The 17,402-nt window shown below is 38.1% G+C and overlaps 1 protein-coding gene across 1 annotated transcript in view; it reads left to right on the top strand.

The window, feature by feature from the left end:
- The window catches only part of LOC128378569 (NACHT, LRR and PYD domains-containing protein 14-like), a 118,684-nt gene extending 105,579 nt beyond the window's left edge, over positions 1–13,105 (top strand). The window contains exons 13-16 of the mRNA XM_053338133.1: positions 2–175; positions 3,894–4,067; positions 11,047–11,220; positions 12,225–13,105. Of these exons, the coding sequence (XP_053194108.1) occupies positions 2–175; positions 3,894–4,067; positions 11,047–11,220; positions 12,225–12,231 (529 nt within the window). The 3' untranslated portion in view covers positions 12,232–13,105. The remainder of the gene's footprint in view (position 1; positions 176–3,893; positions 4,068–11,046; positions 11,221–12,224) is intronic.
- The last annotated feature ends 4,297 nt before the right edge of the window (positions 13,106–17,402 follow it).

Raw genomic sequence — 17,402 nt, 5'->3', positions numbered from 1 at the left:
GATTGGGGGACTGCAGTTTGTCAGAGACCAGCTGTACTTCGCTGGTCTCAGCTCTGAAGGCCAACCCCTCCCATCTGAGATGGCTGGATCTGAGTGACAACAAGCTGAGTAGTTCCTCTGTGGAGCTACTGTCTGATCTTCTGAAGAATCCAGACTGTAGACTGAACGACCTGCAGTAAGTTCATTGACTGTCTGTTACTACTGTTGATCTTAATGTTTAACAACTGAACCTAAATTTATGTTCATACATAACTTACATCAATTCATTTTTTTTCCTTTATTCGTTTTTTTTACTAGTTTAATCTGTAGTTATGAAAGATGGCTGATTCTTCTTTTTCACTGTTAAAGTAAATTAATGTTTATAATTTTTGGTAAAGAGTCACGTCTGTACCAGCTTTATTATAGTTAATGAACACTGAGACAAAAATTAAAACTAGCAGTAAAAACAAATGTTGTGAACTGAAATAAAAATAAAAGACAGTATAAATAAAATGAAAAACTACAACAATGCAAAACTAACTGAAACTAAACTGAACTTCAGATAAAATCAGCGTAGATGTATACTGTGTCCTGGGGCCTGTTTCAGAAAACAGGTTTAACAAACTCTGAGTTAAAAGCTGAACTCTAAGTGGACTAACTTTCAGAACAGGTGATAACATTTAGTTCAATCAACTCTCAGTTAAAGTAACTCTGAGTGAAGCTGGTACAAGAGGAGATACTAAGCCTTCATCAATGGAGCACAGATAACATGATTCACCATGGCAACAGGAAGACACAAAGGGCTCAGTCCTCCTACTTCTCCCCAGTGGAGTTAGAAATATGAATGAATGCAGATAATATAATAATATAATAAAATATTTAAGAAAGCAATAGTTATAAAAGATGACTGATTCTTAAAGAAACTGTAGGAAATTTTCCCTTTTAGTTGTTAAAGTAAATTAATGTTATAGTGAATAGTTTTTGATAAAGAATAGATGTTGACCGATGTGGGTTTCTCTATGGCCAATGCTAATGCTGATATTTAGAAATCGGGGTCAACTGATGGCCGATATATGATTTTTTTCTTGGTCATCAAAAATCTTTTGTATCAAAAAATAAAGTTTAGTGTACTTAGCAACATTTATCAAGTTTCAGAGAGCACAAATATGTAACCTTAAATAAATAAAATAAATTACCAATATTAACAATAGTGCTGCTGCACACAGTAGAACCCAGCAGCACAGATATAGCACTTGGCCTTCTCTGGTGTTGACTCAGTGAAATGCTGCCATAAAGGATTTTTGTGCAGCCGCCAGACTGCAATTACTAAAAAAGAAAGAAAAAAAAGAACAATGTTAGCATGTTTAGTATGATATAACTTAGGGGTGGGGGAAAAAATCGATTCATGTACGTATCACGATTTTTTATAGGGTGGTTTTAAAAATAGATTTTTCTCCCCGGAATCGATTTTTATTTTATTTTAGAGGCTCTATTTTGGCTAAGTGTTTTATTTTATTACCTTACAGCACTACCTTCTCAGCACCGCTACAAAAATGACTGTTCTTGAAGTAACATGACGTTAACTATGTTGATCACTTGCTCGATTTCATTAGAAGTTGCTAGCAGCTAGTTAACCATATAACTTGCTTTTGGCTTCAATGTAGGCTTCATAACACAACCTGCCCCCTCCCTTCATAACACAACCTGCTCCTCGCTTCATAACACAACCTGCCCCTCGCTTCATAACACAACCTGCCCCCTCCCTTCATAACACAACCTGGCCCCTCCCTTCATAACACAACCTGCTCCTCCCTTCATAACACAACCTGCCCCCTCCCTTCATAACACAACCTGACCCCTCGCTTCATAACACAACCTGCCTCCTCCCTTCATAACACAACCTGCCTCCTCCCTTCATAACACAACCTGCCCCCTCCCTTCATAACACAACCTGACCCCTCGCTTCATAACACAACCTGCTCCCTCCCTTCATAACACAACCTGCCTCCTCCCTTCATAACACAACCTGCCCCCTCCCTTCATATCACAACCTGCCCCCTCCCTTCATAACACAACCTGCCCCCTCCTTTCATAACACAACCTGCCCCCTCCCTTCATATCACAACCTGCCTCCTCCCTTCATAACACAACCTGCCCCTCCCTTCATAACACAACCTGCCCCCCCTTCATAACACAACGTGCCTCTTCCCTTCATAATCCAACTCTCCTGGACGTCCTGTGAGTCTCCAGCATATTGATAGCGGCTCCTTGACGGCGCAAATGAGACACAACCTCCTGGAATCTGGAGCGAGTGACTGTGCGCGTGTGTGTGTGTCACTATCAATGCAGCGAGTGTGAGAGCACAGTTAGTGCAGCTTCTACCTGCTCAGATCTCACAGTCAGCAGCAGGAGAGATGAGGAGAGCAGCAGCTAGTAGCTACGTATGGAAACCTAATGATGAAAAAAGTAAAACTGGTAACTACAAAAATAAACCATTATTATTATTTATCTTTTATTATTTATCTTTTATTTACAGCTCAGGTCGACTGAACAACAGGAAATAGCTCTTTTTGTGTAGCATATATGTGTATGTTATTTTGTTAAAGCTATTAGACATTACACTACTTCAGAGAGCACTGAGTAGTCAGAGCACTTTACTTGTTATTTTTAAACATATCAGTTCATCTATTGAACAATTCATTACATTGACACAGACTGATGTGCATTGATTATGGGAATGTCATTCATGGTTTATCATCTCTAGAAGTGTATGATTCAACTTGTTTGTTTTTTAAGAAGGAAAAGAAAATTGCAATTATTAATAATTATGAATCGCAATACTTATAGAATCACAATTATCAAGAATCGTGATACAATCGAATCGTGACCAAAGCATATCGTCCCACCCCTAATATAACTCCATTAATAATTCCATTATTCTATGCACATTACAATCTAATGCATTTTGAAAAACACTGCTGATTTAAAGAATTAGAGCAAATGTATAGTAGGGTGCAGTTAATCTTAATAGTAGTTATAGTACAGGACTGAAAACGTTTAAATCTTCATCACAAAACTGTCCTGGAGAAAGTTTTTTAGTTTTTGTTACAAGCCAAGTGGCCATAACCTAGTGATCACAAAAAAATAAGTGTTTACTCGTATCACACAGCCTGATGCAAGGACTACATAATCCACTAGTGATGGTGTTGTAGAAGCTACTGTATATAGGAGCCACAGACAGGCACTTTAATGAGATAAATTAACTGCACTAAGTCATGAGCACTTTTTGAAAGATATTTCTACAAACTGCTTGAGCTTCCTCTCTCACGTGCAAACGACTGGTTGCATTTATGAGGCAATGTCAGCATCAACTCTAGTGAAGTGAAATCACACATTTGAACATTTAGTTTTCTGCTACATCGTTGTGAGTCTACTCTGTGTGTGTGTGTGTGTGTGTGTGTGTGTGTGTGTGTGTGTGTGTGGGTGTGTGGCCAGCTCTGGCCTGCACACAGCCTAAGATTACTCTGTATCTGAATTTTCGCTCTATAAGTTGAAAGTAGCATTTCAGAGCTAACCAATTAAATATACAGAACTTCCTTTGAAAGATAAAAAATGAAGCCTTACCGTTTTCTCCCAGGAACAACGTTGTTCAAACTCTTCCAAAAGTTCTGATGGCCTCACCGTAGTCCTGCTCGGCTGGTCACATGTGTCCCACAGCAACAACAACACTGGGCTTTCTGCAGATGCGCCTGGGTTAGGGTTAATATGCCCCTATATTGGCCAATGCAGATTATTGATAAAAGGCTGATTAATTGGTTGACCTCCAGTAAAGAGTCACATCTGTATACAAAAGACCCTTTCAACTAATATCTGTTTGAAACTGATCAAGTTTACATCTTTTATCCTTTATTCAGGTTGGATGACTGCAGTTTGTCAGAGACCAGCTTTGCTCCTCTGGTCTCAGCTCTGAAGTGCAACCCCTCCCATCTGAGAGAGCTGGATCTGGATAACAACAAGCTACAGGATTCAGACGTGGAGCTGCTGTCTGATCTTCTGAAGAGTCCAGACTGCAGACTGGAGGTTCTGAGGTCAGAAACCATTTTTTACTTCTGTGTTGACTTAAATATGATGTGACAGTTGTGGTGACACTAACCTGCAGACATAAAGCTGATATTATGCTGATCAACACTGAATATCTTCATGGGAAAGTCTACTTTCTTCTTCAGTGGTTTAGTCCATTGATAAAATCCTACACTGGATACTTCACTCTGAACCTCTCAAACTGTTTTTTTGTATTTTATATTTGACATTTTTTAAGCTGCATCCTGTTGGGTTCAGATCTTTGGAGTTTCCATCTTCTAAACTTCAGGGCTGGACAAAAAAATAGATTTCCAGATTAATTGTGATTCTTATTTGAATGATCAGTAATCAATTCTTGAGATCCAGAGATGGATCTTTGCATTGTGCCTTTACTCAGTAAACTAGTGTACATGTGCACTGTGTTGTGTGTCTGCAGTGTTTCAGTTAGAGCAGCATTGTAGTGGAGATTTGTCCTTAACTTGAAATAAATAAATAAACTGAAGATCAAACGGCCACTGAGGCACCTCAGGAATGAATCTTACTCAGGAGGAAAAAGTGCGATGTCCAGGCAAGCACGAAGTTTCTTTTTATTTGAACATTTAGCAAACAGACAAAGAACAATGTCGTCTGCTGCCTCTCTTCCCCTGGTATAAAACCATATGTCCTTCCTGGTGCCTGCTGGTCCTCTACCTGTCTATCTATAGAAATACATTCACCTCTGTGCCCCAAGCTGCCCACTACCTTCAAAACAAAAGCATCAACCAGAACTCAAATTAACCAACCCCCCCCCCACACACACAAATTAACATTTAATTATCAATTTAACAAAAAGTAGCGTAGATGCTAGCTGCTATATTAATCATCTTGAGTCATGACTGTCCTGTAAACTGTGATGTGAATAGTTTCAGTCTGTGGACTTGCTGCAGTTTACGAGACTGTGGTGACTCAGGATGATCAGCTGACTCTGGCTGTCTCGTTGAAGATCTACAGATCACATCTACAAGAGGAGCAGACTGAGAAAAGACTCCACTCATTGATCTGAGCTATATTATCTCTGACTACTAGATGTGAAACTGTGGAAGTGGACTGAACAGTGATCAGACACTACTGTATTCAGTGTGTCTCTACCTGCAGGGGAGCTAACGGCAGCCAGCAGCTGTCTGCAGTATCAGTGCACATTAACTAATGAGCAGACTTTGTGTAGTGGAGCTAATAATAAAATGAGCAGCCTGGATGTTCAGTGTTTAGTCTCTAGGTTCACCCCGCTGTGTTGGCCAGAACACTTCAGGCCATGTTTCCAGAGTATGGATGAATAAAGGGCTGAGAGAAGTAGATGTGATGTTTATTTCCTGTACTTCTCCTTTAGCAACAACACATACAGAGACACATGCAGTAACAGCTGGATGCAGGGCTCCACATTCATTTTTTATACTAGGAGCACTGTAGCCCCTTACTGAAAATATTAGGTGTGCAAGTAGCAATTATTCACATTTTTTTGATTATTATGTAGTGTTTATGTCAAAAATTAGTATGTGCTCGTCATAACGAGCTGCCACTGTGTGTGACTGTAAGATCCTCTCAGCAGGTAGAATCCTGCTAGTTCACAAACTAGAATAAAAAAAATAAAAAAATGCAACCAATTGGTTGCAGTCTGGAGCCCTGAGATGCTATTGTTGTGTGGTTTTCAATAAAGAAAGGATAACACATACATATATTACCTGTATGCTATAATATGCATATTACCAGACTAATATTCAGTAAATAATAATGTAATCTCAGGAAGTAATCAGATTACTATGCTTACATTTCTCTCCTCCTTTACATTGTCAAAGAAACAACTCCCACTGAGGAACCGGCAGGGTGCTTTTATTGTGAAAACCTACTGGAAGCTACATCCTGTCACTGAGTTAGAAAACAGATAACAACACTTCGTATCTCAGCTCAGTCATTAAACTCTCTTAGAAGTAGTAACAACAGGTAATAAATGTATGAACATATTTTAACTCAACATGCAGAGTCCATTGAGCTAACGGTGCTAATTAGCCGACATGAAACCGGCTATCGTTGCTATAGTGATTATTACACATGAACCAATAAGCTCTGAGCTCACACTAAAGTAACACAGCAGATAAATTACTGCACTGCTCACCTGTAGCCAATCACTGACCTTTACCTGCGTGACGTCACTAACAATATAACTATATAACTTAGCAGCACTGAATCAGACACCTGACAGCTTATCAGACAGAGAACAGAACAATATTTAACAATCTAACATGTAACTTTCAGTTTCTGCTGTCTGTGCTCAGGGTGAGAAAGTTGAAACAGCAGCTGCTGACAGTCCAGGTGTTGCTTTATGGGATAGCATTCATGTGTTTTAAATGTGCATAATGATGAAGCCCTTGCAAGTGATCAGTGGTGGGTAGAGTACTGAAAATCAATACTCAAGTAAAAGTACTCCCATTAAAAATGATTCAAAGTAAAGTAACAAAAGTACCTGGTTAATAAATTACAACATTTAATTTTAATATTTTGGCTGTGTGGGCCAGTGCAAAATAATGAAAAAACAGCACTTGTTGACGTAGAGCATGTAGGCTGATCAAACAAATAAAGATAGCCTATACAACTGAGATATAAACAACCACACTCTCTCTCCATCTCTTCCTCACCTCCCCTTCTCCTTTTCTATTTCCTTATCTGCCCCAGAGTGGATACATTTAATGACCTTAATGTTGAATTTGGCATTAGGCTGACCCGGACATGTCCACTTTTTACGTCCCGTCCGGGGTACTATGTACTATATATATATATATATACATATACATATATGTGTGTGTGTGTATATATATATATGTACATATATATACATATACATATATGTGTGTGTGTGTATATATATATATAAAATTTTCTTTTTTTTTTTCTTTTTTACAATTGAGGCATAATAAATAAAGTTCAGTAACCTCTGAGTAGCTGATCTGAATTTCTGTCTTTGAGAGATATTATTTTGTAATATAACAAAATATTCTATCCGTATGTAACCCAGGTCCCATGTAGCTTATAATAATTTATCTAGAGTGGTTAGTACTATGGAACGGGCCTGAGTTCATTATTGAACTGTTTGTTATGTGTTACCCTTTAATTTATCTCTTGACTCTTATTCAACCAGATTAATGACACCACACAACTGTCCTTTAAATGCAATAATCCTTTTACAGTCATTTATTTACAAAATGAAATAATAATTGGTAACTCTTAATGAAATAATATATTAAATATAAAATACTCAAAATATTTTAAATAAAATGTACAAAATGAAATATCAGGCTTTTTAAAGTTGTTTAAACCTTAACCCTTTAAGTTTCAAAAACTCAAGTTTACACCTTTAAGTTCAGTATCAAAATACCTTTTTTATCTTTCTTTTAACAGTGATCAATAAGTACCTTTTTACTAAAATGAATATCTTTTTAAATCAGAGTTTATGTTTTAAGTAACTTTTTAAATATTCAAATGTACTCACAATCACTCAAATGTTACCGTGGCCGAGAAGGGTCATAACACCTTCAAACTCAGAAAACACCTTCATCGATGTTACAAATATTCACAACACCAGCAAATAAGGAAACGAACTGCAGACTAGGTGAGAACGGGAATGTTTCCAGGGGGACCATAATCAGCGACGGACCCACATCCTGTTTCCAGAGAGGTAAGTGTAATGTGTAATTCCAACATATTAAGTACTCAGATAATTGTTAAACGTTCAAAACGGTGTGTCATATGACTATATTCGTTTTTAGTTTATAGGGGGCGCTGTTTCCCCCGTGTGGGTCCGTCGCTGATTACGGTCCCCCTGGAAACATTTCCGTTTTCACCTAGTTTGCAGTTCGTTTCCTTATTTGCTCGTGTTGTGAATATTTTTACCATCGATGAAGGTGTTTTCTGAGTTTGCATGTGTTATGACCCTTCTCGGCCACCGTAAAATGTACCTGTGGGCCCACACACACACACACACACACACACACACACACACACACACACACACCTTCAGTCTTTAATCACTCAAATAAAAACATTGCAGGCCTGATTTGAAGCTGGGGTGCGGTGAGGCCTAAAAATTGTAATGGCCGCTTCACTCAATAAGAGCAGAAAATAAAAGCACGTTCAAATTCAGCAAGTTCAGTTAGTACTCACGAATCCAAATGAACTGTTAGTGGAGGATAGTAGTCACAGGGGCAATGGCAGTCACCAGTAAGCATGTACACATCATCACAGGATCACAGGCATGGCAGGAAGAAACCGGGAATACGCGGATCCATCCGCAGGGAGACCAGGAAAAGAAAAAAAAACGCTCCGACCTCTCTTCTCTCTCCACACGTCCTTTAAGCATATTAACCAGATTTAGACACAATACCACCGCTATTTCATGACAAATTAACGTGAAGACTGTTTTAACATTACATTACAGCTACAATAACGCTACGTTATCAAGCACATGTACATGATATGCTAAGCTAACTAGCAGGCCGCTAACTAACATCACATAATCATGTTTTTACCACTATAACTGTTAGTTACAGAACAGAATAAAAAGTATACACTTAATTACCTTCTTTCTGGTTATGAAACAAGTTATTATCAGGACCAACGGGTAGTCCACCTTCCAGATAAAACTCATAAAACTCTCCGTTACACTCTGCTCTTCTCTCCCTTCACCAGACAACAGTACATCTATATATATCTATGACTACATCTGCTCACAGCAAAAACACACCACCGTGACCTGCGCCACATGTCCCGCCCCTTTTTTGGTGAAACGACTTAGATTGGCTGTTAATTTGATAATGACCCAATTACAACACAAAAACAGATTGATTGACATTAAGGTGGTGACAGGTCAGGTTGCACGGCTGATTTTAGATTTTTAAAAAAAGCTTTTTTCTCCACAATGGATTTTAAAGGAACATAGCTCAATTCTTTTTAACAATATTTAACATTTTAACCTGTTCATATATTTATGCATTTTAACACATATTTTAACCAGTTTTTAATCTTATGAACTTTATTAATGCTACAACTATTTATGCTGTTATTTATTTTATGCACTGATTTTAGACAGGGCTACACGTACATGAAACGTACATAAACTTTAAATATATTAAAATTATAAAGAATTTTTGAGTAAACTGTGAGTATCATTTAAGTAGGCTATCTCGTGGCTGGGGCTTATTTTTCTTCCAGACTGCTGGTACTACAGAAATTACGGTAGCCTAAAGGCAATGCAGACTACCGTAATGACTGAAGTAACAGTGCAACAGAATTTATAAGGCGGTTAGCTTGAACACAGTCTACACCAGGGTTACGTTAGCCGGTATATGGCGGCTTTTGGCCGGTATAATGTGTAATTGGCGGCAGATTAAAATATCAACGGCCAAAATGTCCGGCAGGAAAAAGGTTGAATAAATAAATAATGTATAAACTTTATAACATATTCACTACTAATATTATCATATGATATTATGTGATATAACCTATAAGATATGTTGCCTTGACGACAACAAGAAAGTTGTGTGTGTTTCATTGAGAACTGTTTGATCATGTCACTGACTGCAGCACTTAGAAATCACGCTGCAAATAAATGTGAGCGTTTCACAGTTATATCTGAAGGATCCGTTATGGGCCGGATAAAAAATCATACACAGCTGTGTTTATACATTAAACCATCATTAATCAGGAAACTGTTTTATTCCTGTCATTCACTCCCACTGGACCACCGCTCTCTCTCTCTCTCTCACACACACTCTCTCTCTCTCTCTCTGTCTCTCTCTCTGTCTCTCTCTCTCTCTCTCTCTCTCTCTCTCTCACACTCACTCTTTCTCTCTCTCTCTCTCTCTCTCTCTCTCTCTCTCTCTCTCTCTCTCTCTCTCTCTGTCAGTCACTCTCACCGGACCACCGCTCTCTCTCTCTCTCTCACACACACTCTCTCTCTCTCTCTCTGTCTCTCTCTCTCTCTCTCTCTCTCTCTCTCTCTCTCTCTGTCAGTCACTCTCACCGGACCACCGCTCTCTCTCTCTCTCTCACACACACTCTCTCTCTCTCTCTCTGTCTCTCTCTCTCTCTCTCTCTCTCTCTCTCTCTCTCTCTCTCACTCTCTCTCTCTCTCTCTCTCTCTCTCTCTCTCTCTCTCTCTCTCACACACACTCTTTCTCTCTCTCTCTCTCTCTCACTCTGTCATTCACTCTCACTGCAATCATGCAGGTCCGTGCGCACAGTTTAAATGCTCATTGAGTTTTTGTTTTTTTAAAGCATGTGACCCCAGGGAGCTCTGTACTGTATTTAACATATGTATATGAGCGGTAGTTGTTCTGTATGGTCGGAGCCATAAAAAAGGTCGTAAAGGAGCGTAAACTCTGGTCTACACTCAGTCCCCACATTTACAGCAGACTAGATGTAATGAAGCTATGAATGGCAAATGTAGAAAAGTAAAACTTAGATTTTATCTCAAAAATATACTTGAGTAAAGAGTAGAAGTACAGTTTAAAAAAGGAAGATGAAAAGTTCTCGTTCCTTTTTACTTGTGTGTTACTTATAAGTCGTTACTATCCACCACTGCACGTGATGTTGGTCTTTTATTATTCTTGCTCATCTGTTTTACACTTATAGTCTAAAAATATACATGTGTCATATTTTTTAGTATTATTGTGTTTTTACTTGTTTTGGCTGCACAACATGAGTTAGTATAGATGGAGTCAGTGGAGCTGCAGAGTTTAAGAGGTGAAGTCACTACGTCTTTATTGAAGTAGCAGCATGTTGTCATTAATATTAATGAGAGCTCCTTTTCACTGTTTGTATTGACAGTTTTTAACCTGCATCCTGTTGATGGAGTTTCTATTTTCTAAACTTCTTCAGCTCTGGACAGATTATGAAACACTGAATGATTTCAAACATGAACTTTGTCTTTTAAAGTGACATCTTTTATTCTTTATTCAGATTGAGGCGCTGCAGTTTGTCAGAGACCAGCTGTGCTTCTCTGGCTGCAGCTCTGAAGTCCAACCCCTCCCATCTGAGAAAGCTGGAACTGCGTTACAACAACCTGAAGGATTCAGACGTGAAGCTGCTGTCTGATCTTAAGAAGAGTCTACGCTGCAGACTGGAGTTTCTGAGGTCAGTAGAGAGTTGGAGTCAGTCTGTGCTGGTTTCAGCAGTTTTGTATAGAGTTCAGCAGAGTTTGAATAGAACTACAAAACTTCATGTACATATTTATATACAGATTAGATATATTGATAAATAGACATACAGATAGATAGCTTCCGGTCTTCTTCTTCTTCATCGTCGTCGTCATCTTCTGGTCAACCAGGTGCATTAAATGTGTCTTCTTTGGTTTTATAGCAGGAGTTACTGCATAGTACCGCCAACTACTGCACTGGAATTGTAACGACAAGCTACATTCACAGACAGAGTCCCATTAGAATGCTTTTATGAGCGAGGTCAAAAGCCGAAAAATGTATTTGTGGCGGACGTAACTCTTTCGTGTCGGGCCGCCACGAATAAATGAATGTGTGGGAAACACTGGACAAAAGTCTTCATCATCAAACTGTCACACCATCAAATCTGATCTACATCACTTTATTAATGTTGATATGATTCATATTGTTGAAACGTAGAGATTCAACATGTTCTTGGTTTGTAGAAACAAACTATTGTGGCGACCAGGCTGCATGTGATGATTTAACAGCAGGAAACATGTTCATATCCCACAGAGACTCTGTAGCTTTAAACTTTGATAAGAGTTGACATGTATCAGCAGTAAATCCATCAGTAAACTGATGAGTGAATGTCTCTGTTTCTGCAGTAATGATGTGTTCATGACTCTCACCACTTTATTTCCTCTGTGTACTTGAGTGAAATCTGCAGAGGAAACACACTTGATAGTAAAAGTGTGTGCAGGTGTGTGAGCTTGGAGCTCAGTGTGTTCACTCCAACACGTTAACATGAGAGCTGAAAGGAAGCAAGCTACGCTGCACAGCTGTTCCACTTCTGGTCTGAACAGGACTGAAGTCCCTGCTGCTCTTTATACTGGATGTGCTGCATCACTGACTGACAGCTGATCAAGTGAGTCTCACTAAACACTCATTTATCTCCTCTGTTCTTTCTTCTTCTCTCATCAGCTGGTGATGATCTCTGTCAGAGTGAGAGTGAACATCCAGGAGTGTTGAGAGAGGATCAGCTGGATCCTGATGATCCATCTGGAGTCTGGATCTGGATTTTGTCGTCTTCACTTAAGTCTCTTAACTGACTCCAAACTGAACAGTTATCTCTGGATTTAGCTGAAGTCAGCACTTTACAGATGAGTTGTACATGAGCAGTTTGATGCAGAACAGTTTTTCTGTGTGTAAACATTAAAGGTGTCTAGCTTTTATATGCTAAATGAATATTTTATGTCTCAGAACAATATTTAACAAGTAATTTACACCAAATTGTAAATTAAACACTGGTCAATCAATCAGGCGTCTTCAATAATAAGTTTATAAATTAAATTTGTCTGTGAGATCATGTGACTCAGCCCTATCAAATCGCATCCATTACATCTTTTTTTCTACATTAGTGCAGCAGATTGCATGTATAGCACAACACTGCACACAGCCAGAATGATGAAAACATGAAAAACATGAAATGTATCTTTACGGTCCAACTCATCCCCAGCTGAACCTCCTGTAGGCTTATGTGTCCTTACAGCTCTTTGTATTATATCTCTGCCATCAGCAGGTTAAACACATGAATTATTCAATAAATTAATGTTTTGCATGAATACAGCTTGTTTTTCTCTAACTTCACACTGAGTGGAGGGAAATGAATTAGTGTTGATAATCAGCACAGATAAATATGGAGCCTGCTCTTTGCTGTCAGGGCTCTGATCAACCTGTTTGATACGTGTTTATCTTCATTTAAATCACTTTTTAAAACTCATCTTTATCCACTGATCTACCAGTTATTTAGTTTTATATGATTTACATCTTAAATTTGATTCTTCTGTGTGTGTTTCTGGTTTATTTTCGTGCTGTATGTTTGTTAGTTTTGCTGTAAAGCGTTGTGTAACGTTGCTTTAAGAAGTTTTATACACATCTGAAGGGAAGGTGGTGGGATGATGGTGACACTAAACAAAGACCAAATTCTAATGTGGAGCTTCAGCTTCATGTATAACATATCTTTCTACTGTAGTTATTTTTCTGTCTTTGTTTTTAAATGAATCATATTTGATTGAATCTGTGTTCTTCTTTGTTTTGGATTTCTGTGGATCTGATTTTTTTGCTGAACCACCAGGAAACGCCATCTGAGTTTATGTCCCACATTAACATTAGACAAAAACCCAAAATGAATTAAAATGCATTATTTATCTGTAACATATAATGTATTGTACCCGCATAGCAAAAGCTGTTAATTCAACGTTGAATTGTGGTCAGTAAGGTTGACTTTAGATTAAATTTTGTTTAAGGTCAGAAATCAACCAAAAATCAACCTTTCAATTGTTTTACTGTTGAAATGTCATTGAATCAACTTTGAATTAAGGTTGAATTTTATGGTTGAAATGCCAACATTAAATCAATGTTGATTCAATGTGCTGGTTTTTAAAAGTAGAAAAGTGGGTGGGACCATTTTACAGGAGGAGGAGGGGGGTCTCATATCCTAAATTAAGCACCATATGCTGTGAACAAGAGATTGTGATTTTTTATAAATGTGTGTACATCTTATAAAGGTATGTGTGTAATGTGTAAAGACAAAACCATCTCCAAGTCGCCTTTGTACAGAGACAGTGAGGAAGGAGGAGAGAAGAGCGCCCCCTGCAGGAAGGTTCAATCATTTAACATGTAACGGCTGTAACGGTTCCCAACAGACAGCGCCACCGTGTGTCCTCTGAGAGAAAGACAGTAGGTGAGAGTTTTTATTACTTTATATTAACTTTGTGAGACCTACCAGCCAATCAGAGAGTAGTATTTCTTGTTGCTGGGTAAATTAGGAAAATACTCCGTCAGTTGAGAGCCCTGAGTATGTTAATCTGTGAATCAATGGGTTCAAAGATTTGTAGAAACATGACCTGGGTGTTAAGGAGGTCAACCATTAACGTTAGCAACCGTTTACAACCGTTGGTGCTAACGGCGCTAACATTAGCAATTGTTATTTTTGATTATTGAGTATTTTAAGCCTGTTACTGGTTATGAAACTGACTAGCAGCTATTTTAAGTAGTGTGTGTTTATAAAAATCAGTTTTTATATAAGTTAAAGTTTTATTAGTTATACCGTGATCAAGATATTTTGTGGGCTGAAGCTAAATTTATGTAACTTGTGTGTAATTGTATTATTGATTTTTAATGTTTTAATGATAAAAAAGACAGAAGAGAAAACATGACAAGATGTTAAGGAAGAATGCAAGTTTTTATTTTGTTTAGTTTATTAAAATAATATTAAATCAAATGATAATTTGTAAATATAGAACAACTGTGATTTTGAAAATGAAAAAAAGAATTTTATCTGTGTAATGATGGTTTTCCTGGCTTTGTGGTTACAATGGCAGGTCATCCTCTTCATCCTCGTCATCCTCTTCATCACCTCAGATCTTCATTCTTCAGCTAAGCTGGTTCCTGTAGTGAACATCAAAGTTAGGACTGAAGTGGTGAGTCGACCCCTGAGCCTGTCAGAACAGTTTGATGTTGTGTTTTGTTACTTTTTATTGATAATTTAGTGGTTTTTTTGGGGGTTTAGAAAAGGAAGAATAGGGTTGAACGAACCACCTGTGGGGTAGAGACAACTAAAATAGGATTGATCAAACCAAAATAAATATAAAGAGTTTAATTATAGCCTAATTAGTAAAACAAAACAAAACATAAACATTTTAATCAGACAGAAATAAATTCAACACTTAATATTAAAACTAAATGAAAACTAAATAATTATGAACACAAATGAGATACTTACCTGACAGTTGGATTCTTGATTAAATAAAAAAAATAAAAAGAGGGACAAGTTTATTTATTTTTTGTATTTATTTATATTCATTTTTACATATGTGGTATTGTTATTGTTATATGTGGTGAACGTTATCTTGAGAAAATCTAAGAAAAAAAAGAGAACTAATAAATAAAGAATAAATAAGTGTTTTATGTTCCCTTTGCTGCCTGACGCCCATTTCACCCGAGTGAATCTTGTTCTTCTGAGATGCTGGTCCAAACTGTGTGTTGAATCCTCTCATTGTGTCATAGAGAGGCTCATTTTAAAACTACTTCTGGTTGTTACATAGAGGTTTAATGAATACATATTATCTGCAGCTTTACAGATGATTAGAAACGGCTGATGAGCAAAGATGGATTTAATGAAGTTAGTGAGCGTTATACTTAAAGTCACATTAACGTGTGTTTTTTCTTTACAATGGCTTGCCCTTGTATGTTAATGTGTTGGATGAAGAAGCTCTCATACTGAGCAGTGGAAGTTAATGTTACTCAGGAAATTTACCATAAAGACTAATAACAAACACTTATCAAAAATGAAAGAATATACTACAACCATATGCGCAAATCTCTCTTTCTCTCTGTGTGTGTGTGTGTGTGTGTGTGCATGAATTACAGGGCGTGACCAGGGAAGTTGTGCACCAGTGATTTCAATACCAAATGTGATAGAGCTGTAAATAGTGCCTTTATTCAGATTTTCACCATCTCTAACTGAATATAAGAATGTGGATGGTGACGGCTCCGCGCTGCGCTGTACTGAATTTTGTGTCCCAGCTGTCTGCACAGAAAGCTCCTCTCAGTATTAGAGCTTCTTCATTCAACACGTTGACATCCAAACATCCAAACAAGGGCAGGCTGTTGTGAAGAAAGAAACACGTAATGTGACCTAATCTGTTACACTCAATTACTTCACTGAATCCACCTTTGCTTTATCAGCCGTTTGTAATTATCTCAAAAACTGCAGTAATATTCATCTCAGACCGCAGTATGAACCGCAATCTTCATTAAAATGATATGGCAGTAAGCCTAACTAATAATGACTGACGTGTATGATTATAAAAATCGTAATTGTTAGCTATAGTTAAAATAACTGAATGACAATGTATCTGTGGCCATTTAAAATGAGGCAGATAAGATAGATTTTATTTGTCATTCAGATTATACACTATGTAGCTCCTCTCGGTAGTAAAGCATGAGACCCGAGCTCGTTTTCAAGACAGGGTTTAATTTTATTCACCGACCAACCCGTGAGAACTAAAGAAGATGAAAGTAAACAAACAATCTGGTAAATACATGCGCTAATTCAGAGCTTGCAGCTTAATAATATTACACATATACACCAATAAAACACACCTCGTAGGCTGCACACTACCAAAGGGGCTGAATCTTGTCCTTTCTTCTGTCTTTGTCTTCTTTATTTACCTTTAATGTCGTAACTCAACTCAAATCAACTTTACCGAGTGTGGAGACAACCAACCGTGTGGTTTCCCTGCCATGCCCTGCCAGGTGGTGTGTCACTAAATTAGTACCGTGTAGAAACAAATACAAAACAATGCGTCCGCCTCAACTGAAACGCAGGTAGGAACTAAGAAATAAATAAATAAATGAGAATTAAATGAACTGACATGTCGGCAGTTACACTCCCACCAAATCACGAGTGATTTTCTTAGAACGACTTATGGGAGACATATATACTGTATATGAACATTACTTCAAATACTATCATGTAACAAGTCAATAACAATCAATAAGGCCAGCTAATAACACTGAGAGTGCGAGAATGGTACACTGTGGTCTTTAGTCTGCTTCCAACAGTGTAACTGTCTTCTGAATAGGCCTCTCCAGGTAGACTGGTTTGGAAGTGCGTCTTCCCATTTTATCCAGTGTTGGATCACTGAGTAACAACGTGAGCGTCCTCACTCTCCCATCCTTCCCAGGATGAACTTGCATGACCTTGGCTAACTTCCATCTGTTTCGTGGTATCCCATCATCCTTCAGAAGAACAATGTCGTTGACCTGTGCATTTCTGCGATCCTTAGTCCACCTTTGTCTGTTTTGGAGATGTAAAAGATACTCCTTCTTCCAACGTGACCAGAAGTTGTTGGCCAGGAGTTGAACTCGACGCCATCTCTTCCGCAGGTAAAGGTCTTCCCTGATGAACTTCCCAGGGGGGGGTGATATGATTGTGGACTTCATGGTCAGAATGTGGTTTGGTGTCAATGGCTCTGGACTGGATGAATCATTCAGGTTATCTGTAGTCAGTGGCCTGCTATTCACTACTGCCATGACCTCATATAGGAATGTTCGTAGAGAGGAGGAGTCAAGTTGTTTGGCAGACTCTTCTAG

This window comes from Scomber japonicus, chromosome 18 (genome assembly GCF_027409825.1).
Source record: "Scomber japonicus isolate fScoJap1 chromosome 18, fScoJap1.pri, whole genome shotgun sequence".
Lineage (NCBI taxonomy): Eukaryota > Metazoa > Chordata > Actinopteri > Scombriformes > Scombridae > Scomber > Scomber japonicus.
Note: the sequence above shows the minus strand (reverse complement) of the source record. Positions and strands in the feature narration are given on the sequence as shown.